Source organism: Diadema antillarum, unplaced genomic scaffold (genome assembly GCF_040938485.1).
Source record: "Diadema antillarum isolate AM-2024a unplaced genomic scaffold, OU_Dant_1.0 seq00001286_RagTag, whole genome shotgun sequence".
NCBI classification, from domain to species: domain Eukaryota; kingdom Metazoa; phylum Echinodermata; class Echinoidea; order Diadematoida; family Diadematidae; genus Diadema; species Diadema antillarum.
The window spans coordinates 115,944-142,275 of record NW_027272065.1 but is presented as its reverse complement, the minus strand read 5'-3'; the positions used below and the strand labels follow the sequence as shown (position 1 = coordinate 142,275).

At 38.7% G+C, this 26,332-nt stretch overlaps 1 protein-coding gene across 2 annotated transcripts in view; it reads left to right on the top strand.

Moving 5' to 3' along the window:
* Positions 1 to 10,715: 10,715 nt before the first annotated feature.
* The window catches only part of LOC139707940 (serine/threonine-protein kinase NLK-like), a 104,322-nt gene continuing 88,705 nt past the window's right edge, over positions 10,716 to 26,332 (top strand). For both annotated transcript variants that reach the window (XM_071619936.1, XM_071619935.1), the window contains exon 1: positions 10,716 to 11,198. In XM_071619936.1, coding sequence (XP_071476037.1) covers positions 11,008 to 11,198 — 191 coding nt within the window. In that variant the 5' untranslated portion in view covers positions 10,716 to 11,007. The remainder of the gene's footprint in view (positions 11,199 to 26,332) is intronic.

The following is a 26,332-nucleotide window of genomic DNA, read 5'->3' as shown; positions in this document are numbered from 1 at the left end:
TCTTCCAGCGATGATGACGTCACCACGAGCGGAGAATCACTTCCAGTTGCCGGAGGTACGTCACCAGGAGCGGAACTCTGATGAGACGGTGGTCCCTGGATAAGGTCAGGTTCTCCTGTCACGTTACGTGCCATAACTGACTCGGCCCCTTCCGAATCGACACTCACTCCCTCTGCTTGGTCCGACTGAATAACAATGAAGCCGTGACTGGAATATGATGGAGAAATCGAAGCAGCGTCGTTCTCTGACCTGTAGAGTATGTTCAGAACAAGGGAGAATATCGATGCGTATAATGATCACAATTTTCACTGGACTCTTTAAGTATAATAAATCTAGGGTTTGAGAACGATGAAACATGCATATACCTAACACAGGATCGGATCCAGGAATTTCGTAAAGAGGGGGCGCCTTTACAAAATTAAAGGAGGGGCGCACGCACCCTCCCCCCAGTTTTTTTCTTTTTATTTATTTTGTTTTGACAAAAAATAAAGGGGGCGCCCCCGGTGCGCTCCCCCTGGATCTGCCGCCACTTGCTTTTGCCAGAACTGGGCACGAATGAGCGTTTAAATGACATAACGATCAGCAAAAGTTTTAAAAGTAACTTGACCTTTTCCTTTGTAAATTATTTATATTTTCCAAACCTTGATACAAAAAAAAAATCACAATTGATCAAGGGTAGAAATTTTATTACATGGTTACATACTACAAGGAAGAAAGTCTAACGAGTCAGATGGGATTGTACTGCGAGAGAATATTTGAAAAAAGGGAAAGAAACCAATAACGTGCAGAACATGAAAGGGAATGACCTACACGATTACCTAGATATGCTAATAATCTTGTGGTCCGAGAGGTTTGATTTCAATAATACGCGGTTTGCTGCTGGAGTGTCAAACGCCTGTCTGTGTTTGTATAGAGTTGCAAATGAATCAAATATGGAATTCCGATCATGCAAGAACACTGATCATTACATGAAATATATGTTAGTTTTTGATAATAAGGTGGTTTCCGTTTTGAATTTCACCTGTACGGTCATCTTCGTTGTTTTGTAAATGATTTTTAATTCATATACGGAGGATTTCCTGGAATTATTCAAATGCAGATAATTGAGTAGCGTTTCCGCGTCGTCTGTGACACAACACCGCCTCAACCAGAAATCATATACATGTACTTTAAGACTGTACAAAGACTTGTGCTTTTTTGTGCAGATTGATGTCAAACCTTCTGCCTTCCTTCCTTCTTTCCTTATTTCTTTCTTTCTTTTCCTTCACCTTCGTCTGTACCCGATTTTACCCACAATATTGTCGTTTTACATCTACAGCCAAAGAGATACAACGGGTAACGATCCTGACAGTAATACGTGTACCACTCTGTTATCTGCTATTACCATTGGCGCTGAATAGTGAAATGAATACAAGAGATCTTATTTCTATTACTCGACTTCAACTTCTACTTATAGGCCTATACTTCTAATAGCATTGGTGACATCAGCGGGGTTGTTAAAGGAGCACAATACGTCGTGTCTGTCAAGAAAATTCAAGTTATTAGTCATGAAACACACGATTGATTTTCAATAGTCCCTTGAATGTAATCATTGTACAGCAAGAAACTGTTTATTATATAGCAAAAAATATACTCACATTATTTTCTCGATTTTACTGCGTTCAAGTTTGTGTCTGTAGACCCATAGTTCCAGAAATTCACGGTTGAAATTGTCGGCGACCAGCATTAAGATGTCATTCAGACCCAGCCAGCAGAAAAGGCCGAATTATGTAAAAAACTGTTCTTAAGGTGAAAAACGAACCATTGTCATGATTGTAGGCGATTAGCTGTGAGACGCGACTGCTAAGTAGAATATTTGTGTTTTATTCATAATGTTTTGTTTGTTTGTTTGTGTTTCGTTACAGCACCACGCAAACTACACTGTTGATGTGGTGATTGTGAGCGGTTGTCAAAGGCGCGTAACTATACTGTGACGTCACATTTAATCATCGCGTTTGGATGAAGACTCCTGAGAGGTCGAGACCACGCATAGCTAACTGTAGTCTGCTTACCCTGAAATTGCCGTCAATGGCCGAGGTGTGTGTGACAGTCAAAGATCATAGTGACAGCGGAATTCATCAGGGTTGAGTGTCATCATATGCAGTCACTTCCCCTTCATACTTTCTTTTTCCCCGTACCACATAACTAACCACTGTCATCATTAATGTATAAAAAATCAAAGGGATTCATGTGGGGCGATCAACATCTAAGAAAATAAGTCCTGTTGTATTAATGAAACGACAGAAATTATCGGAGCGATTTATCATGACATTTTATTACATCCATAAACCTATAGAAGGGTCCAAAATAACATGATTATGATAATACAAGACATTGCCGTATCGATGACTTATTTTTTCAAAACGTGTGCCTGATGGGGCATGGGGGGGGGGGGGGGGTTCCGTCAGGGGCCATCCTCACTGCTCCTGGTCGGGTTAAATGGCAACGGCGCGCCCAGGGGCAGAACCCGTAAAATTCTAGCTTTGGTTGACTTTGTGTGTGTTCCTGTGCAGTGTGTGTGTGTGTGTGGGGGGGGGGGGGGGAGTGGCTACATACCCCCCCCCTCCTGTTCTGCTACCCATGTGATCTACTCTGTCATAAAAGCTCAAGGAGGTATGGTTTTTTCGCCTAGTATACCTCCATCGTGATGGTCTATGAGGCAGAGTGGTTATAGCTACCGGTACCTGCAGATGGCAATTTCGAAATTGATAGACTTGTTATAGGCACTCCGACTTGAGGCCGATGGATTGACATTCGAACTATTATTTATGTGTAACGGAAAGCAATGTCCATGAAGGAACATGAAAGACATAAGATATATAATATATATACTCTCTAAAAAAGTCGAGTGAAAATTTTCACTCTTGAAGGAGTGAATACAAAAAAAGAGTGAATTTAGAGTGAAATTGGAGTGAATTTTGAGTGAAAATGTTCATTTTCACTCGTTTTAGAGTGACGTCAGGGATCACTCCAAAATCTTCGAGTGATCCGTGAGGTCACTCCAAAATGAGTGAAAATGAACATTTTCACTCGAAATTCACTCCAATTTCACTCTTTTTTGTATTCACTCCTTTAAGAGTGAATATTTTCACTCGATTTTTTTAGAGAGTATATATATATATATATATATATATATATATATATATATATATATATATATATATATCATAGAGAGAGAGAGAGGGGGGGGGAGATAATCAGGAAAGAGGGGAAATGGTAGAAAGAGGTGTATCATCTACCCTGCATGTGTAATAAGACGATATTGGTTATAGAGTGAAAAAATAGTGGAAATTATTACATCATCAACATGCATAGGATCACTGCGATTTTTTCTTTTTAATCTGTTCATTTATTTTCTTTTGCAGGGTTCGCAGTCAAAATTCTTGAAAAGTCAGTAAATCAATAAGGTTAATAGGGATAAAGTACGTAAGTTTTTTTTTGTTGGTATAAGTGCTTGTTTGTTTGTGTGTGTATGTGTTTGTGTGAGAGTCGGTAGATGTGAGAATGACTATGTGCATGGAAGCGGTTCTAATATGTATCTTTGATGATTTTAGTTGCTTGGATGGAGTCATTTAACTCTCCCACAATATCACCACTCTCGTTGCCATTCGTTGCCGTTCCTTTCAATCTCTTTCCTGGTGGTTTTCTATCAATCTGAAGGCGTTTGTGGACAGCAGCACTGTAAAGTGTTGTGGTTAAAGTCCGAGCAAGTTATATTCACCATCCCATACACGGGGTGAGTTTTTTTTTCTTTTTCTTATCACAGCATTGAGATCAATTCAAATGATCAAAGTCAAATATTTCAAAAAGTTTGCGAATTGAACTGGTAGATCATAAGAAAAATTCTAACGTGGGAGGAGTTTGGGGATGGCCATTTTGGTGCCATCACTCCGAAGTAATTTAATTGTCAATTTACTCCCGCGAATACTCCCCTTGGAAAGAGTTGTACTTTCTGGGTTTGTTGCTTTGATTTGACTTGAATTTTTCCTCATTCTCATTGATGTAAGTCTTAAAGGTAGGGGATACCTTTTACAGACCTCCTAAAATGCAGCAAAACATTAAATATGAACCTCAGGGGACTTGCTTAGGCCACTGCTTAGAAATTTGGAAGTCAACAGTTATCTAAAATTTGAATGATGCACAAAACTCAACTACTCAGTAGTTCTGTGTGTCAGCCACACTTAAGCCTTTTTGTTGCAGTCTTCTGTATTTGTTTTCTATAAACACAAATCTAAAAGTACAAGAGCTGATGTAATAACATATAGAGTGTGTGGCAAGAATGTATATAGAACTGCTTGTAAGTGTTGATGAACTTTCTTCACAAAATATACATGATGGACACACATGCAGTGCATGGGTCTGCAAAGGTAGCCTAGTAATGTACTGGAATTTTCGGTGAGCCCCGAAAAAAATTCAATTCAAAATCTAACGGTCAAAAAAATGTATTAAATGTTACCTTCCACTTTCAATACTTTATGGGAGTTTCTAAAATGATACTCTCTTCAACATACCACTGTATTTATACAACTCTTCATTTAAGGCATGCAAATGGGATTCCCTACCTTTAAATCTTGGTATCATATCTTATGTCCAACGATCAGAACACATATAATTCAAAGACTGAACTCCTCCACGCTCACACCTATACTGTCTATCACGTACAACTACAAGCACACTCGGCCACTGCAACGCACACGCAATTATGTACGCACACTCAAACTTTCTTAGGGGGCGTTGCAAGAAAGTTGCAACCCCCAAAATCAATCGTAAGTCTTGCAATTTATTCATTGATGGCAAATTAGCCATTGGTCTATCAATCGCGATATTTCCGATAGATAGTTGCAATCGATTGCACCTCGACTTTCTTGCAATGCCCCCTTTGACATTCACATAATATATACTGTCATGCATACACCTACTTGATACACCCCGACTTATGTTACACTTATACATGCACCTGTTGACACGTGGACATTCTTGTTGTAGTATAAGATTAAAAATCCCAGATTTTACCACAATTCAATCCTCATTCTGTTCCTTGTATCATTATCAACTTTTCCTGCAAGTTCCATTCAAATCCGTTCACAACTATTTGAGTTATTTTGCAAACAGACAAACAAACAAACAAAAGGCCGACAAAATCACAACCTCCTTGGCGGAGGTAATTATACTTTTCCATGCCTCCATCACAAAGGTGCTATAGAGGCATATTGATCCTGTTTTCCGGTTGCCTGTCCGTCCCACCTTCCCATTGAGATCTCGCCAATTACAATATTTTGGATCAGTCGTGGTTTCTCTTCCGGCCGCGGTGCTGTTTACTTCCTTCTCCTAACTCTTTTGAGACGCATCTTCCCTCTGATAGTTCTTTTTCAATCCTCTTTGTACCAATGTTTTGATTTCCCATTCGTTTCTGCATGCAATGTATTGCCATGTATAGTCTTTCTTCTATGGATTTGATCTAGGGCTTGTCTGAATGCTGTCAATTCACCATCTGAAAAGCAAAGCGTTGCAGTTTATCGTCAATTTTGTCATTTCGCAATTTTGTTTATTCTATTTTTTTGTTAAAACAAAAGAAATAAAAAGACAAAAATGGGGGGGGGGGGGCGTGACGCCCCCTTTAGTTTTGTAAAGGCGCTCCCCCTTTACGGAATTCTTTGATCCGCCCCTGATCTGCTCTGTTCATGATAATATGTGTGTTTTCATTTGTTCCCCCTATATTACTATATTGTAAACAAGCACTAACCCTTTGTATTATATAGGCATACCTTTAATAATCTTCATTTCAGCTTGTTGTTCCCTCCCCCCCCCCCCGCTACAAATTCGATCTACAAAAAGATGGGCATCAAGCCAGATTGAGCATGGTTAAATCATTTGAATTTTTCATTTTCTTCGGAGTAAATGTAATGCTTCATTTTAGGCGGAAAAAAAATCATCAAACCATGCAACTGGTCATGCTTTCATTATAGCTACTGAAATACTGAGACAGACAGACAGACAGACAGACAGACAGACAGACAGACAGACAGACAGACAGATAGATAGAGACGGAGAGACAGATAGATAGAGAGAGGGAGAGAGAGAGAGAGAGAGAGAGAGAGAGAGAGAGAGAGGGAGAGAGAGATGTGGGAAGAGAATCTTTAATTTCCAGCATACCTGTTGGCTAAACTAGAAAAACATTTTGCCATAATAGACGTATATGTATAGTATAGTAATCACAGATATGGTAAAAATATGTGGTTATTGTTAGAAGTACAATATCTATTTGATGAATATGCAAATCCGTGCTTGCGTATCAATGTGCAATATATAGAAATGAAATAAACACGGAGTATTTTAATTTACACAGTAATCACATGATTGATCATGTTTCTTTTTGTTGGTGGATGAACTGATGAAGTGTTGTTATTACTGTTCTTTCTTTACATCTATATAAAAACAGCTAGCAAAATGCTTGTATTTTCATACATGAATGAATTATCATTTATTAATGACACAGTGTGATCTTGTCATAGACTGAAGAACCCTGCATCAAGTGCAATTCCGCTCAAGTTCACGGTCTGGGATAATGACTGTTATCACTTTTTACAAGTCACCTGTATTGTTCTTCACTCAAATCTGCTCACATTTTTTTTCTCTTAGACGAAAGAAAAAAAAAAAGAATGACTGGTGCCCTGAATTCTGTTCTTCTACAATTATCGCAGTGTTGTGATAATTGACATTTTGAGAGGGAGGGTGAGAACCATAGGTGTAAATCATCACCACAAAACATTGCATAATATTTGTTTGTATAATAAAATCAAATAGGAGAGTTGACATAATCAGCTTAACATATCATGCTTCGTGAATATAATGATCATGTGACATGGCAAAAAACCAAATTTTTCTTAATTGACGTCCGATTTTTATGTAGTTACCTTTGCATGTGTTAGTATAACCTAATAGTCATCATGGTGACTTTTGTTAAATGATACTTTGAAGTTATTTGGCAGTTCGTTCCAGATACATAGGTTCAACATTTTATAGCCTCGTTATTAACATTATACTCTCGTAAATACTTTTTGGAATAGGGTTTTAAAAATAACAGCTTTGTCCGTTTAATATCAATTGACGTCTAATGTCATATTCTATGGCTCTACATAACAACACATACACAACGCACTTGCAATGTAACATTTAAGTCACTTGCGTCAAACTCCTTCTTAGATAGTCTCTTTTAGACGCAACTATAGACCAGAAATATGAATCTTCGGGATGTGGTGAGCTCGAAACCTGACCTCCCCTGTCTTGAATGAGAAGAATCTTGGGCAGCTTCGTGAAGGAAATTAAGACGATATTAATTTTCATTAAGGTTTGTTATTTGATCCCCGAACACAATATAATTAATCACATATATACCAACATACCCAAAGGATAGGGGATTTCATATTATAGCACGAACGTCATTGCGACGAATTCTATGTGCACAAGGACATTATCAGGTCGCGCATTCAGCAACCGGCACTATAATGCTTCAGTCTAAGAGTCCCTTTTATGACGTAAGCGGGAAGTGAAATCAGTGAGTTCCGGCTCCTCGTATACATACTAGTATACTCCCCTCACTATCGTACCGTTTAAATCTGCTTATGTCCAGGTATATAGCTTATAATCGATGGTATGATCAGCCGTGTCTTGGAATCACGAGCCTTATAATTGTCCAACAATGAGTCGTAAAATCCGTAGCAACCAGATCCTTTATTTGGTTTAACACGGCTGGAGTGATACGAACTTCCTTGACTTATCTCATCGAACAAGACCAACCAAGGCTATACCCCCTCACAAATAAGACATAGGACAACGGCATAATCAGACCCACCATAATCAAAACGCAAATAGCAATGATGATTATATGACGATCATGAAAATAATGAAGATAATAATAGCTTGTTGCAAATTCTTAAGGATGTTGCATAGCATGTTGTTGGCTTTTTAGGATGTTGCACAAGAATTTTAGCATGTTGCAGCGACATGCTAAAACCCCTCGTGGACCACCCTGTGATGATTATGACGATCATGAAAATAATGAAGATAATAATAATGATAATAATAATAGTAATAATAATGATAATAATAATAATAATAGTAATAATAATGATAATAATAATAATGATAATGATGATAAGACAAAGCATAAACATGCGTGCTAAATTGACTGCAAAAGATGTTAAATTGGATGCCCAATAATGAATATGAATGAACGAGTGCGGCATGTCCGTGATCACACACAAATTGAATGAACGAATAACGAAATGGTGCTTGTTTTACGAATTTCAGTTGCAAAAGTGTTAATTAGAATGAGGCTAAGGGTAATTTGAATGCTCCAAAATGAATTTGAATGAAGAGATCATAAAATTGAACTACCGAACATGTCATCTACGCTAAATTTTGCTAAATTGAATGCAGCAATTAGGAATTGGACTGACAAAAGTGCGAAATTGGCCGGGAAAACCTATAATAATAATAATAACATTAAACATGACAATGAATAGGCAATATGTACCATAACAACGATTAAAGGCGAAGAAATAGGAAGATGAAAAGGAGAAGAAGAAATGGGGTAGACCGAGCAAAGTTTTGATTGTTTTTCCATACGTCATATGTTATCATATATCCCGGAAATGGACAAAGACAGATCATGTCTCCACATGGTGTAAATTGCACTCAGACGCTCGCACACTCAATAACATCTTTGAGCATGATCTCGCAGTCATCATGAGAATGCTATGCAGCCCAACAAACAGCAAGTTATACTGTCATGAACCACAAATGAAAGTGTCGGCGTGTCATGACCTTGAGTCAAAGTAACAAGAGCCTATGTTTAATGTGAATTTTTGATCACAGAGTACTATCATACAGTCATCACAGCAGATCCATCACGTGTTTTACTCTCTCTATATATTTTTGGTGTGTGGAATTTATTATACGTCCACCTGCAATGATCAGTCATAATTATACACAATGGTACAGATGCAGATTTTTTTTTTTTTTTAAATCACCCGTGCAAACTAATAAAGTCATACGAGTTCTTGTGATGGAAGCCAACAAGAATACTCATCATGCACCAAATGCATGATTATTGGAAATACCCCACAAGGAAGAAAAAAATACACACGTCTCAACATGATAATTCAGTAATGCAATTTTTGGTTTTGTATCTTTTTTTTTAATTTCTTGGTGGAGCTACCATTCAATGCATGTAATAAAGTAAAACCGAGTGTATCTGAATCATCAGTGAGGTAATCGCGGTTCTTCATGCGATTGATAGTGTGGTGTGCTTAATAAAAACGCATTGTCACAGTCACAAATATCATTTGTCTCTGTGCACACAATAATGACAAACACACACCACGCACGCACACATACACTCAAACACACACACACACACACACATACATACGATGTATTTATTTATTTTATCATTTATAGGTTTTCACCGCATCTCGTATCTTAATGTGCAGGGGCCGTGGAGCATGGGGGGGGGGGGCTGCTTTTTTTTTGACTCGCGAAAAAATAGGGGGGAAAACCTAGAAAAAAATCACAACATAGATGAATTTCCAAAAGTTGGGTCATTGTAGATTCTTTCCGTCTAAAGAGGGGGGGGGGGGGTGGTTCCGTCGACTCCGATCCTGTAGCGGTTCTTCATGCGATTATAGTGTGGTGTGCTTATAAAACGTATTGTCACAGTCACAAATATCATTTGTCTCTGTGCACACAACAATGACAAACACACACCACACACGCACACATAAACACAAACACACAAACACACACACACACACACACATACAATGTATTTATTTATTTCATCATTTATAGGTTTTCACCGCATTTCGTATTTTAATGTATACAGGGGCCGTGGAACATGGGGGGCTGCTTTTTTTTTGACTCGCGAAAAAATAGGAAAAACCTAGAAAAAAATCACAACATAGATGAATTTCCAAAAGTTGGGTCATTGTAGATTCTTTCCGTCTAAAGAGGGGGGGGGGGGGGGAGGGGGTGGTTCCGTCGACCCCGATCCTGTAGTCCCTCACGGCCCCTGAAAAACATCCCGCGGGCCCTGATCACATACACTTTCTAAAACACAAAACATGTGTGCAGATGTCTGGATATATTTTCCAATAATCATACCCATATTTGCATACATTCATATGACTTGATTTATCTAGTGTAATAATGTATGATTGTATCATGTAGGCCCACTCGAGTATACGTACTATATCGCAACGTGTAGGTCTATACAACTATGAGACAGTGTGATATAAAAAAAAAAATGCTTTGTTATACTGTGTTGATAGTGACGGTACTAGAGTATACTGATTTGAATTTTAGCTCATGGTATGACACAATGATATCATCGTAATGATTAAACGATGACTGAGTGATAGCTAGGGCTGTTATGAGCAACTATATAACATTCCATAAAGCTGAATAATGACTGGGCGGTCGGAGGTACAGCCACGTAAACGCTGATCACAAAGAAATTGCTCAGTGTGTCAACAGTACACGTGCCGCCTGTACTCTCGCAGAAAACGAGAGATGTTGAACGAGATCGTAGCAGTGCTTTGTTCTGCTGCAGCAAAGCAGTCAGTGTACGGAGTGTGTTTTATCCTGTGAGCACACTGCAAAAGACGTGATGTGCGTAGAGTGGCCGTGCTCCAGTTGATGTGGGGAGTGTGAGCCGCTCTAACCGCGTTTTGATCCGTGTTTTCTTCTCTACCTCAGTTGACAGTCAGTGAACACTCACATCAGCTGCTAAGTTTCACTTTGATCATTATTCCAGTGCAATTAGGAGACATGAGTCGATGCCGCTGCTGAGATATACCGGATTTTAAAGTCCACCTTCAATTGCTGGCCCTCGCTGTCGCCGCCGCCCGGCTAGAGAAGGCGTCTCTGCGCCCGAGTTTCTCCCCGCTCGTCTCCCTCCGATGTGATATGGCTGTTTGTGGCTCTAGAATTTCTCACTCTCAGATGGCTTTCGCTAACGGGTCCTCTAGCGCCCATGATCGTGCAATCCTGAGTGCAACTCAGACCTACTATCAGCCTTCTCCTGCCGCCTCGTCTGTGCCTAGAAGAGAATTTGAGCCCGATCGTCCAATCGGTTATGGGGCGTTTGGCGTTGTGTGGTAAGTCGATCCCTTTGTTTGCAATCAGCTCGCATTGCTTGCGTTGCATGGCCCCGATCAAGCCAGCCAGCAACGTCCATCACCTCGCACAGCAATCAATGCGAACGATGCGGCTAGCTAGCGAGTGATCCGAGATCACGTACCGTTCCCCCCATACCCGACTCACACTCTGCACTGTCTCTAGTGCAGATGCACATTTAAGGGGCTTCGCGCTTGCTTTCTCGATTGACTATCGAGTATTTCGTGAGACCTGAGTAGAATGTTTTGTCGTTCAATCTTACCGTTCACCTCTGAAAATTATCACACCCTAGCCTAAAATCTGTAGCTTCATACATTTCATTGTTCTAGTATTTCTACCCTTCACTGCTTATCAAATAACCAATCATTTCATTTTGATGTCAGTAGGCACCGGGCGCACTGTAGCTAGGTCCCTAGAAATTCTCGTAAATGATGCTACAAGCTATGCAGGTAGAATCTTATTGTGGGGGAATACGACAAAAATACTTATCTCTCTCAATTTATGGCTTCCAGGAGAGTCTTTTGTTAAGAAGAAATGACTCTGACAGATCTAAAGTGATCTTGTATCTAGAAGAGTGAATATTTGCACAGCCAGTTCCAAGTGACTGATAATCCCCGCTATCTGCATTCATTATGATTCTGGGGGAAGGCTGTGTGTGGGTCTCCTCATTCGGCTTTTGTCCATAGCCCTCCTGCACCTGTGCAGGTTCTATTGCAAGTCATACACTGTGTCTTTGAACAGAAGGGCTTGAATTATATGGATAAAGTACACAATATCACCTTGCAGTGAACAGCTGGTCATCTGTGTTCCTTTCTTGTGATGTGTCTTTTGTCTCTTGTCAGTTTTAAGCCTTTCGTTGATTAATTTTTCATTTAACCCACAAAATACCAGTCTTGTTTGTTTAAATAATAAGAAGGTACTTTTTTCCCCAAGAAGTGGAATGTAGACACATGGTTTCTGCATCCCCTTCATTCAATTCATAAAGATAAAGTAGGCAACTGTGATGTCATAGCCATTCGATTCATTGCCGTGGAAACTGGTTCTAAACAACCTCACCTGGCCTGAGTGTTTTACCACACATATACCTGGTTCCAACTCAAACTATAACAAAAGAATATGACATCATCACTTCTGGCGGTACTCTAATATTGAAAAGGATTGCCCATGTAGAGTTTGTCGTTGTTTTGTTCATTATGGCAATTGTAATTTTGGATGAAATGTAGCTAAATTGTAAGAACTAAAATTCAGTAATCATTGTAACCCTATGTTGTATTATTATGCATTGTACACTTCTCTGCTTTAAATGATTAAGTCATAAAATTAGTTTTTATAATAAAGGAGGAAATTGTTAGATTTGCTGATAAAATAGGGCTTAATACCATGATTTTGTAAAAGTTTTAAACTCAAATCAACGTTATGTAAGTGAATAGACAAAATACAGTGTAGATGAACTACTGTATGAGTGTGTTTACTATCTCTATTTATACTTTTGTTTTGGTTTTGTTTTGTTTCTTTGGTTATTCACAAAATCCATCCTTTAATCATCTTTCTATACCTGGGTTCCAAGTTTTTCTTTGCCATGATTCATACCCCTAAATGAACAAGTTTGTAAATGGCATACATGTAGGTATGCCGTTAATGTGTGATAAAGCACTGGGATGACAGTTTTAGATGAATAAAGCCCATTTACAGTACATCGTATGTTATAAAAAAACAAAATGTCAAATGTTGTAATTTATTGTAAAATTTCAGTTATTGTTATTTAGTTATGTTTGTCTCTTTGTTGTGTGAACACAAATTGAAAATGAATTAAAATCAAACAATCCTTAAGATTTCATTTTCAGTTTTGATCAAAGTAGTCATTACAGGTATAAGGTACATGTACATAATAATTAATATTCTCAACATATTAATAGCCTAGGACCTCTTTTTTAGATGTGCAAAGACCATTCACTATCTAGAATCGAAAGTAGTATGCATTGTATCTTTTGTTGTTATGAAGGAATTTAAAGCTACTAGCTACGTAGGTGTGTGAGTCCAAGAGTGCACAGAAGTAGAGGCCATCTTTTGACTGACTGCAAAATTAATATGAATTCTGAAATGCAATTAAACATACTTTAAATAATTAGTGTACGCCTAAAGGATGAATGTACAAATTTTTGTAAGTCAGGGTGAAAGATATGTGTAAGCATAGAAATGATATTCAGAGCTGTTATGTGTCAATTGATGCAGTGACTTTAGTAACCTATCGTGTAGCAAAAAGGTTGGCCTATGTGTATTTTGTGTCATCAGAATAAACACAGTACACATACACTTTGTAGCCAACAACTCAATACTTTGCACATAAACATACATGTTGTAGGTCCTATACAAGTGCTGTACCTGTACTTACCAACATTAAGTTGTGTACATCCTTTGTTCAAGCAGGCCTGATGACCACGTGACTAAGCCTTCCCTTCATCCAATTCAACACTACAAGGATCAGTCAACTACACACAGCCTTGACATGTTCAGGATATTTTATACTTGTGTGAACTTAGCTGGCTATTTTGCCTCATGGATGATAAGCCCACAATATGCCTACATTAAACCTTTGCACAGGCAGGGACCTCCACACTTCAAGGAAAGTAGGTCAGTCTTCTGGATTGATGATAGTGCAGATCACACCAATTGATGTTGCAAGGCCAAATTGTGATCCACATAGCTAATCATGGATGATTCATGTTTTCTTCTGGGTAGTTGACCCATATGACATTGCGGCTGTAATACGGGTAGCAGAGCTCTATCTATTTTGTTTTGTTTTGTTTTGTTGTTGTTAGGAGTTTTCGTGTTGTAATCAGAGGCAAAGGAGTTTTGTTGTTGTTGTTGTAATAAGAAGCAAGAAAATACACTTTTCCTACTAAAAAATTATGAAACAAAGCCTTGCTGATGTGGTAAAGAAGATATGATCGTACAGTACAAATGTAATATCAGAATGGATTTTGTAGCTTATTTTTGTTTCTTAACAAATGCTTTAACCTTTTCACTCTGAATATAAAGTGTACATTGGTGTACAATAATTTTACACCAATGTACACTTACATTAATTGTATTCAGGGATTTACAAAAGCATTCTTCGTCTAATACCAAATGGGCATTTAGGATTCATTACCAGTTGTTCCTCCTACATTGTATTTTTAAAATTCCCCACAAGTGAGTTTAATTATTTCTGAGTATAAAGTAGGTGTAAAGCATTTTGTCATGAATTATGCATGACACCTAAACTTATGCCACAATGCAACCAAACATTGTTTGCGCTGGTAGTGTCACTGAGCACTTGTACACAAAATTACTGGAGAGCAGAATGCAGGTATATATGGTGAATATGGCTCACTATCTTAATAGTGCATTGTCATTGAGCTTTTAATTTTGTTTCTAATTTACATCCGAAGAGACAGTGGTCACCATTATTAGAAGGTACAGTATACTGTGCTTGCCCTGTGCTCTTATGTAGCTTGTTTAATGTGGCAGCACCTTTATCAGTCTTCCTCCTCATTTGCATAGCTCTACCAGCATCGAAGTCCAGCTGACCACATGGTGGGATAGAACCTTTGTCCTGACCTGACCACAGACCTGAAGATACACAAAGCTATTTTCTTTGTTGTTGCGTAACAGGGCAGCCTTTGAGTTTCAAGTTATCTCGTGGTACATATGCTGTACTCTGTATGGAACACTATTGGGTCTTTGTTACTATCCAGAGCTAACTCTTCTCACACAGTTTGTGAATCTTTGTGCAGCAAGTCTTTGTTAGCGAATGTTTAGAGGATGGAAGTAATAGGCTTGTGTAAGGTATCACAATACAACACACTCATGCCCATACATTGTTATATTCTCTGGATAGACTTTTAGCTGTAATTCTGTAATATTGTACTTGTGCTGGTACATATTATGTTATGCCATCATCTCATCGATGAGAGATTGAAATGCAGGGAATAACTGACTTTACCATTACAATACTATGGCAATGAAGTGTGCTGTCAGTTCTTCTACTGGTACATAGACATTTTCCCAAAGCATTGACTGAAACAAGTATCTCATCAGGCGTTTTCACATCAGCCTGATAAAAATCCAAGCTCGAGATATTTTCCAATTTCCCAAGTCAGAAAATAGCGCGCTATTTCGAAACATCGGGCTGATGTGAAAACGCCTACAGAATTCAGATTTTATGGAATACAGCACTTGTGACACATTATTTCAGAAACTTGCCAATCCGTTTCTTGACTCTACCAACTTCTGTCAAATGGCTCGCTTACTAATTTACTTTGGAGAATGTTTCTTATACATATCCACTTTCTGTAATGTAGCTGGGTTTTAGGACCACGTACAGTGTAGCTGAGTGTTCATGTACATTACATTATAATATGCGTTATATTGTGGTGGGTGTGTTTCTCAAAAAATTTAAGTTAATCTTACGTTCTAAGATCAACTGAAAATTATGGTATGCTGTGTATGTCTTTAGTGATATTCAGCCTTAGTTTACATTTAAGAATTAAGATTTTGAAGACTTCAGGCATTAATATGCAAGATGAAATAAGGGACAAAAGAATTCAAATAGAATGTAAATTTTGGCAACAATTTGAAGTGGATTCTGAGAATATTAGTTAAAACTGAATAGGGAAACCAATGGCATACCATTGTTTTAAGTTTATCTTAACTTTTCAAGTACCGGTAACGTAAATTCTTTGTGACCCCCCCCCCCCCCCCCCATCATCACAAACATTTCAGTCCCCAGAATGCTGATGTGCCCAACCAGTAGTGACTCTGCTTATTATACAGCTATCTGTACTGCCCACATCCCCACACAGAATCAGTATTGCCATTGTATTCTGAGCAACATTGTAGGCATTGTGTAGTCAATAAGGTTAGAGATTAATTTTGTGGGTTTTACAAGGAGGCTACAAAAGTGCGCAGGTACACGAAACTCATATCAAAGGTAAGTGCATTGCATTTGCTAAGTTGTTAAGCTGAAATTAGTGAAAGATTCTCTTCTTTTCTGTGTACACTTGTAGTTTGTAATTGCACGTGCATATTGATGCAAATATGCATCACGTAATCACAACCTCCATCATTGCACAGATGCAAATTGTAAATCACTCAGAAGTAAATTATAGCCTTTGGCGACCATGCACGTGATTCACAACAGGCACGTTCTGCTGCATGTGAAGCACCAGGTGAATATTGAGGGGTCTGAAAGTTAATTTTTTGCAGTGTTAGAGCGCAGTCTTGTGGAGTGTCCACTGCATTGAATTTTCACCATAGAACGTGACATACAAAATGTACACCAGTAACAATAAACAAATTAACATAACAATGAACATTTATTTTGCACAGACTGTTGCTACCCTGAAAATATGAGAATAGTATAGTACATGTACATGTATCAACACATGAAAAACAGACTATGACGTCCTGTCTCTTCTTTCTTTTACCAATTCACCATATCCCAAGAGTTTTGTTGTATATCTTAACATAAACAACAGCAACAACTGTACTATGGTTATGTAAGACAGCTAAGTTTGGGTTTGCCATTTATCCAGTTTTTATCTAGATCTTTAGGTTGTCACCATTTCTCATTTGACCTCTACTCTATTTCTCTGATCACTTCCATTCCTTTCCTATTCAGATGTGTCCTTCCATTGCATCCCCACATCTGACTCTTTTGTTTCACATTTTGTAAGAAATAAAAAGAAAAAAATGGGGGGGGGGGGCATGCCCCCCCCTTTTAATTTTGTAAAGGCGCCTCCCCTTTACAGAATTCCTGGATCTGCCCCTGATACCCGCATTCCACAGAGATTTTTCTCATTGGTCACCCGTTCGAAGCAAAGTTTTTTGCTTCCGACCACCCCATCGAAGTGTATCGGATGGCAGTCTGATGAATGCGATTTGTGTTGGTTGAATATCAGATCAGTGTCTGACCTGTTGGGTGTGATCCGATGAGGCAAGATCGTCTGGATGAAAGAACTAAGCTCAGATCTCAGTTCACCATCAGACACCATTTCCACTCCAGTATCAAGTCCAATAAAGTGTCATACATGTCGAGTCAGTCCGATAAGTGTAGAGTCAATCCAGTGTGAGTTAGACTTGCGTTGTGCAACTATTGGGCGTGTCCGGCCGATGTCCTATGACAGTCTGTTGAGTTTCTGGCGATTACTAGTAAACAGTCATCAGACAGAATAACTTCAGTCTTGGTTCTGGGACTCTCCTGTCATTGGTACCACCTCAGTGAGCCTTGGTGCTTTGAACATTGAACTTTATTGTAAAATACACCTTTTGGCCCCAACCGGGCATATAAAGGTTTAACATTGTATGAGATACAAAACATGAGTAACAATGAACAGATATAACATATAGGCCTATACATACATGACTAGTTTCTGGACTTTGTCAAATCAGATTTCATTGGATCGTCAACATTTTTTTCCTTCATTTTGGGGATCAGATGAACCTGCGATGCTCAGTGGAATTCACCACAGCTAGTTGCCATCATCATCACACTTGCTTTCATTGGTACATCAACATGCACAGTTGTAGTTTTGGTGAATAAGATTCTTACTTAGTTGGTCTCCCCCTTTCCTTTTCCCTTGATTGGCTTTGTTAGTTAATTTGAATATGCAAAGATGCAAATGTACTCTATGCAAATTATTTTTATCGTGTTAAACTTCGCAGAGGGCAAGCAGCCTCAAAGTAATTAAGTGTACCTTGGGATTTCAAGTCTGCAAGACCCATTCTATATGATACTATTGTACCTGTGTTCATGCATCACTTAGCACTCCTATGGGGTGTTGCAAGAAAGTTGCAATCAATTGCAACTTGCAACTGATTGTCACTGGCCAATCAAAATCATTGTTGCATGCATGTCTTCTTAATAGGGCAGACCCTGAGCCAATCAGAATGGTTGTTTCAAAATTAGCAATTATTTGCAATTGATTGCAACTTTCTTGCAACACCCCATTAGTCTTACAGTAATATTGATGAAAGAAGTACAATGGAAATTTTCAACATTGTATAAGTCAAATTGTCCGAGACCCTTTATTTGATCTACGTTTTGTAAACATCATGTCAGGATTTCGCAACTTTCCTGGTGATTATGAATATATATGGGGGTATTCCATTGGAGGTTTCTTGCCAGAAAACAGAGACAGAAACAGAGAAAAAAAAAGATGTCGAGTTCATGGGATTACCAACAGGGGAATTCCTGATGTGAATGTTTTGCAAGGTTTTTCACAGATTTTTCAATTGTAGAGGTACATTCTTAAGTATTGGATAGCTAGAGAAATAAAATGGCACTTGTGTGTTTGCTATTATGACCCACCTTACTATAAGTAAGAAGCATCGTGGCTCAGTTTGCAGGGGGCTGCTTGTAGAAGTAGGGGAAAGCTATTATGTACAATACTATAAAAGCAGATACATGTATTTTTCACAGTAGTAAATTTTTGCACTCTGCCGAATAAGATATCTGTAGATTTCTTGTGTATGAAGACATTACAAAGTCGTACATAGAACAAGCAAAAATGCTTGCTTGCTTTTATTTTCATGCAGGCCTGTCAGTGAGTCAAGTGACATGCTAAGAATACTTTAAAAAAGAATTCCACTATTCTTTACTCCTTGGAATAGTTATCTTCCCTTTCACATGTGTCTGTGTTGTGCTTGCACATCCTACGGTATGCTTTGCTATTCCTCACAATGAATTAAAAGCAAAATAGCATAATAAATGAGTGAATGAATGAATAAGTAAATAGATAAATAAATAGCCCTAAATAAATAGATTGAAAAAAAATGAATTGTAGATAACTAAAAAATAGTGATCAGAATTATTTCCAAAAGTGTTTCCTCTGAAACATGTTATTGTAGCCGAAACCTGAATGGGACTGAAGATGTGTTATCAACAGATCTTGTCACATTGATAACTCTATATAAAGTTGTACAAAAAACCAGAAAAAAAAATGAGAAGCAGTGACTGAAGTGAGGCCATTGCAAGACCCCAACCTCCCATTGTTCTGTGATAAATGTCTGGCCAGGTGACCTCTCTTTGTTTGGCCTGGAGGATCCCTGAACTCACCCAGAGAGTGAGAGAGGTTGATAGTTGGTTTGCCTTTGTCTACAGTCAAGAGTTTCCTGGTCTCAACTTTGTTAGTTGTTTACTACAGAGGTAAGGGCGAAAGTGGTCACCCCAGTTTGATAAGGCTGCCAGGCCAGTTCTCACAAAGAGTGCAGAAAAACACCCAAACAAAACAGCTTGTGGTGGCCAGGAACACCATAGTTTTGTCGTCCCCCCCCCCCCCCCCCCCCCACCTCCTTATACTGGTATTGGTTGTACAATTGCTACATGAAGCCCTACACAATATGAACAGAAACATTAATATGATAATACATGCCATTTTGAAATAATTTTAGTTTGGATACTACATATGACATCAAACAAACAAACAAACATGAAAAAACAACTTCCCCATCCTAGTGAGTGGATTGTTTGTATGATCCGTAGCTTTTACGGTAAGAAGGAAGGGAAATCTTGGCGTTCATAAATTCTTTACTGAATAACAATGAAGTAACAGCTATTCTGTGACTCGTGTTTGGAGTGAGCTTTACAGTGCAATTAGGCAAAATCCAAGTGCGTCCCTTTAACATGCCTCTCAGATGGAACGGACGAGAGTGTTGGCATTACAATTGAGACGGACACATCAGTGTGATGGTCTGTATGTGGGCTAATGCAGACCTGATTGCAGCGTGATGGGTCCGTATGTGTGATTCAGTGGCTATCTTTAGATCATTACTGCCTTGACTCATTTCTGAAGAAAGGTCTGCCAATATAGTATTCATTGTATGCTGAGAGGTCTGCAAACGATGTGTTTGTGACCTGGCACTGTCTAAAAGTCTCTCATTTAATCTATAAAGTGTCTTGTGACTTGGTCAGAACCATTGCTTGATGAGTTTGGACTAACGAGTCGAGGTTAAATTCAAGTTGTATACTGGATTTTGGTGACATCAAGGATGATTATTGTATGTCTCTCTTGGAGAGAGTTCTACAATGTATCTATGCCACATGACTGATTATTGGCATTGTTGTGAAGGAATTAATTGATGGTACACAGCTACACGTAGCTGTCCCTGAATACATTGGTCATTTGTGCTTTGGTGAAACTGCTGACATGGTTAGGGTAATGTCAGCCATAAAACAAAACCAAAGTGCAGACTGAATAAACATGTATCTTTATCGAGGTGTCAATCTGGTTTTCTAGCTTTTTACAGTGAGCTTGTCTTTCTGTCTATTCATGGATGTATGATCTACAAAGTGCTCCCGTTGCAATGAACAGGGTTATATTACAACTTTGTCATTATGATTGAAGTAAAAATTCAGGTTCCAAAATTATTATCATTAACATCTATGGTGCGGAATTCCCTTCAGACAATATTGTAGGTTGATCAACCCCAGGGAGTACTGGTTAATTGTACTTGCTGCAAACCAATGCATTCAGTGGTAAACTTCAGGCAATGTTCTGGCATGGCATTGCAATGCATTTGGTCTTTGGTGCAAGAAAGAGGAGAACTGATGAAGTATATTATCAGCTACAACATCACAAGTTGGATATATTAACATCACCATGTTAACCTACTGAAATGAGAGATCAGATATTAAAAGATCTTTTTATTCATAGGAGAACATTGATTTAAAAAGGGAAAATTTTTTAATATGAATGTATAGATGTCATTATATGGCTGTATATAAGACTGATATCTAGAGGCCCAATTATATACATTTGTATAATAAGTGCAAGCAAGCTGAGAATATGATATGAAATATGGCATGAGGCTTAAATGGGAAATTGTGAAAGCAAACCCTGCAGATACCAACTGTGTATTGTGCAAAGGAACCAGGATATAGCGCTGTGTAAAAGTGGGACATACGTTTCCGTAAGGAAGACAATTTGTCTTGATGAGGTTTCATTACCAAGAATGACGGGACAGGCTGGGTATGCTTCCAGTGCAGCAGTGTGCATGTGATAAAACAATATGAGTGGAAACTAGATGAATGACTATTGACACTATGGCAAATGAACATACAATTGTACGTGTACAGTAGTGTTTTTAACAGTGAGCACGCTACATTTTACTACTAATAGGGATTGCCACAGCTGGAACGTGCATGGACAGTGACTGGGAAGCCATTCAAATTATCTTCGATGTATTACATGTATGCGTGGCAGTTAACATGCTCTGGTTGTGCCCTCAGATCTTGTTTATTTTGATTTATGTTATTTGACTTTAAAAAAAAAGAACAATGAATTGATACCTTGTTGAATGTTTGCACCATGCCTGATAGGACAAAAGCACAAACTGAGCCAACACGATTAGCCTTCATCTCACAAGCCCATTGACACTGCTGATGTAAAACAATATCAAAGGCCTTGGGGACCTTGAGATTCATGACGTGAGGCGATGTACCACAAGTAAGGAGGTTGGGCTCGAGTGATTCCAAGGTGTTGGCATGGTTGTGAAATGAGCATAATCTGGCTGCTGCCCCTCCTTGCTTTGCTTCGTGAGAACAAACCTCCAAGCTGCAATTGTGTAGGCATTAAAGGACAAGTTCACCTTCATAAACATAAGGATTGAGAGAATGTAGCAATATTAGTAGAACACATCATTGAAAGTTTGAGGAAAATCAGACAATCCGTTCAAAAGTTATGAATTTTTGAAGTTTTTGTGCAGTACCCGCTGGATGAGAAGACTACTGCAGTGTATGAATAACTTAGATGTCACATGCGTACAACAATATAATGAAAATATAAAGAGAATTTCACAAAATTCCATCTGTTGAAAAAAGTATACATTCCCCTGACTCGTTACCGACAAATGTTATGGGTAATATTATTCCCCCTGCCTTTAGAAAGAGGCAAGTCAAGTGCTCCTTTATTATGCGAAAAAAGTGAAAATATGTTGAATTTTCTTTTACATTTTCTTTATACTGTTGTACGCATATGACTCACAAGCTGTAGTAGTCTCCTCATCCAGCGGTTCCAAGACAAAAATTAAAAAAATTCATAACTTTTGCATCGATTGTCCAATTTTCCTCAAACTTTCACTGATGTGTTCTGCTAACATTGTTGCATTTTCTCAATCCTTATGTTTATGAAGGTGAACTTGTCCTTTAACTCTGTGCCAGTGTGCTTGTATGGGTATGTTAAAGGCTTAAAATCACAATTTGGCGTAGAGTATAAACCAATCCTTCATTACCTTTAATAACATGCAGTGAAACATATGACAAAGGCGTATGATTTTCAAGGGTGTTTACCTTCAAGAGTACACCTGGTATATGTTTTTAATTGAAGAGTGTGGAATTAGACCAAGAGGGCAAGGATATAGCACTGTGAAAGCAAAATGGGACAAGTTCTTCAGGAGGTACACGTAGCAATGTGATTATCAGTAAGTTATCTAACAGTGGGTCACATCAAAATACCTCCTTCACTTCTCACTTTAGCTGGTTAATATACAACTGCACAGAGGGCAAGAAAGAACACATAACTGGTTTGTGGAAAGAGATGTAAAATTATGCAAGCCATATTCAAGCTCATTTGTTGTGCTACCTTAGGCTGTATCATAAAGATTAGGCACTCGATCTGTTAATTTCACAGGTTGCAACAGTTACTCGTAATCTATTGAGACTCAAACCTGTCACGTACTTGCTTCGCCATGCAGTAGTCTTACCGCCAGGCATAATTTGATTTTGGAAGTGCCACTGTGAACAATCAAATTAGTTCTTCCAACCACAACTCATGAATATTTAAAGCTGTGGAGCCTGGTATAGAACACGCTTATGATCATTTCCTGTTCATTTGACACCCAATCTAGCGTGGTGGTTTTCGTGCTGCCCGGCAAATAATAAGAAGCTCACTGGTTCAAATCTCGCTGGATGAGCTTCTCCAATGCCTCAGATTAATAGTTTGATATTCTGATCCTCATGGCAATAGGGGTGCAGCAAGAAGCCTCGTTCGATAAAATGGTAAGAATGATGTTTCTCCCAGCACACACACTCACCCTGTACATATACTCTTGTCTAGATACAAGGTGTGTGTTTGCTTAAAATCTGCAGACATGTGTACCAGTAGATTAATCCAGGTATGCCTTGTGGAAGGGGAACGTGTCCCGATACAGACACAACGGTGGACAAATTCCATGACGTCATCAGACTCTTATAGCAGTGTTTGCGAAGTTGGGAAAGAAGTGGGTCTGGATTGCAGGGGAAGTGAATTGCTGTGATATGCAGCATAGTGGAAATCCAGCGTGTTTCACTCCAATTGTCTATATCCCACGTGAGGAAAACAGAAAGATGTCCAGTGGAATAAAGGAAAGGCAGAGAAATAATGTTGTCTTCCATTTGTACCTGGCATTGATGAGTTAATGTCTACATGCTTGGATTTTAATCCCACGATTGTTTTGCCTTTACACAGTGTCTGCCTAAATATATATAAATATATATATATATTTTTCCATGTAATGATTAGTGATTACTATAAGGCCAGAAATATTTCGCGGCATGGAATTTTTTAAATAAAAAATGCAAATTGGACATGAATGGAGACTTAATGTAATTTGTACCACTTCTGGGTGTGTATGCATCCCTGCACAGCTTATGGACTCTGTCAGATCAAATAATACATGTTGTACATAATCTGCCTCTACCATAGTGTGTCATACAGGTACCGTAAGTAAATACTGTCCAGGTGCACACATGTACCCCGTATTTGAAGAACAGGGCTCACTTTAGCTGTACTGTACTGTGTGCCAAATCTATAAGACTGGACTTCGTACCATTTCACTGTATATGACTGTGCAGATCTTATATCACTAAATTTATGTAGAAGATAATCAAGAACAAGATTTTGTTTCATTATTAACTGTATTTTCATGAAGAATTGGTGATCTTGATTAATAGTGCATTTTTGGCATGATACAACTGTATGCAGTACATTTTGCCTGGAGAATTTAGTCATGGGAGGGGTTTTCCCATTGTCCAGAACTACATTGTAAGCACAAATTTTGACTGTTTGGAGAATGATGTTATTTCCTGCTGGGAAACTTACTTTTTCTTTTATGTCAGGTTATTAGTAGAGCGTCTATGAATATTATAGAGTAGAACTTATGTAGAGCAATGGGTTGATATCATCAGAAAAGTTATTTGAGAATATGCAAGAGTCATATGAAAAGCTATAATGATGTTATCAGGCAATAATTGAACAAGCTTAGGTGAGTAGTTTTGATACAGGTATATAAATATTTGTATGAATGGTCTGTTAAATATGGAGAGAGAGAGTGAGAGAAAGTCTATATTAATGTAGAGATTGTTTAGATAAGAAATACCCACTCGTCAATACTTGTGCATATTGCGCAAATCATGAAGGCGATAATGATGTGCTGACGTAAAGAAATAGCTGTGACAGTGTTGTTTAAAGAATTTTTTGTGCAAGCTAAATCTATTTTTAGTATTGAAGATTACAGTTTACAGTAGAGTGTCGCAGACAAGGAAAGAATTTTTGGCTGAGTCAGGGCAGTAGGAAGTACAATGTAATTGATTGTAAATTGCATTCACTCTTGCATATGTCTTTATAGGACAAGACCTAAGTTTTGCTTTTGATATTTAAATTAAGATGCTTTCCTACACTTTTCATGTGCTTGGGTTTGGACTGGTTCACTTGACATGAGGTTAATGAGCAGATTTGTATGCAGAAAGAGAAAGTGCCACTGAAATGTCAATTCAACCTTGTCAATGCCACATCTGTGGTGTTCTACAGTTGTGTTTATGTGGCATATGAGGATTTATGGCCAAAGACATCATAATGGATAGTACTGATTTCTTTAAAGTGATTGAATTGGTTAAAATGCTTAATCCAACACCCAGCTGTTCAGAAAATGAACATTATTTTGTGCTGGGCAGATCCTGTGCTTTGCCTCTTACCAAGATAATTTGTGCGCTTCACGTCTGGACAATCACAGCAGTATTCCTAGCACTCTTCTCGCTCAGAGCTCCCAATTGTACTTTCACACATGGCTGACCTGTTGCTAGGCAACCGGTGAGGTGATGAGGATGCTGGCCAGCTACAAAGGTTGGTTAGTGAGCAAGTGAGAATGGGAAGGACAGGAAGGGGGAGGGGAAAGTGGGAGGAGGAGCACAGAGAGAGGGAGGGAGGGTAGAGGAGAAAGGCATGAGGGAGTTTTTGACTTTGAACTGCCACACAAGGGCGGTGATCATTACTGCCACAGGATGTAGAATCTCTGCCTTATAGTTGCATCACAAAGAAAAAAAATTCCATAACGTCTGTTGAGAATGAAAAGGGCGTTAAGTTGTCACAAAACCCATAGTGTTCAAGACAACTTAACGCCCTTCTCATTTTCAACAGACGATAATTCTTCCTCTCATCAACACCCTGCATACCCCTCCCCACAATACTGTATTTTGGCATGGTCATAATCGCAACTTACCCTCCCCCCCCCCTTTTTCATTGCTGTACTATTCTACTCTTCATAGACTCCACCTCGTGACTTTCATTTTTTATTTTTTTTTATAATTCTATGGAAGATAATACCTTCTGCTCAAGACAAGTTTTCATTACAGGGTTCATGGCCATTTAAGCAAGCAGGAAGAGTATTTTCAATTTCCACCACCTTTGGTGACATTGAGAAAGGTCTCTCTCTCTCCTCCTTGATCTCTCCCTCTCATTGTTGCAGAGGATGGCCGCCGTCAAGAAGGCTGGTATACGCTGGGATGGATGCACAGTTGTGGATTGGTTGAACTCTGTTGAGTTCACGATTAGAATCTTTGTACATTTGCATATGTGGAACACAAGTACAACCATTGTGTAGGATAGCTGGAAAAGCATGGCTCCAACGGATGTCAAGTGTAGTACCTTGTTCCGAACTGAACTCGCATGCGGCCGGCCTCGGCAGCAGCCTTCATTAAGTGAAAACTGGTCCGGTTGGAGGTCAATTCCAGGTCGCGTATGGTAAGGTTATCAGCCTGCCAGCACACGCCAGCTCCCCTTGTCATCCTACTGCTCCATATACACATATGAATATGAAGGAG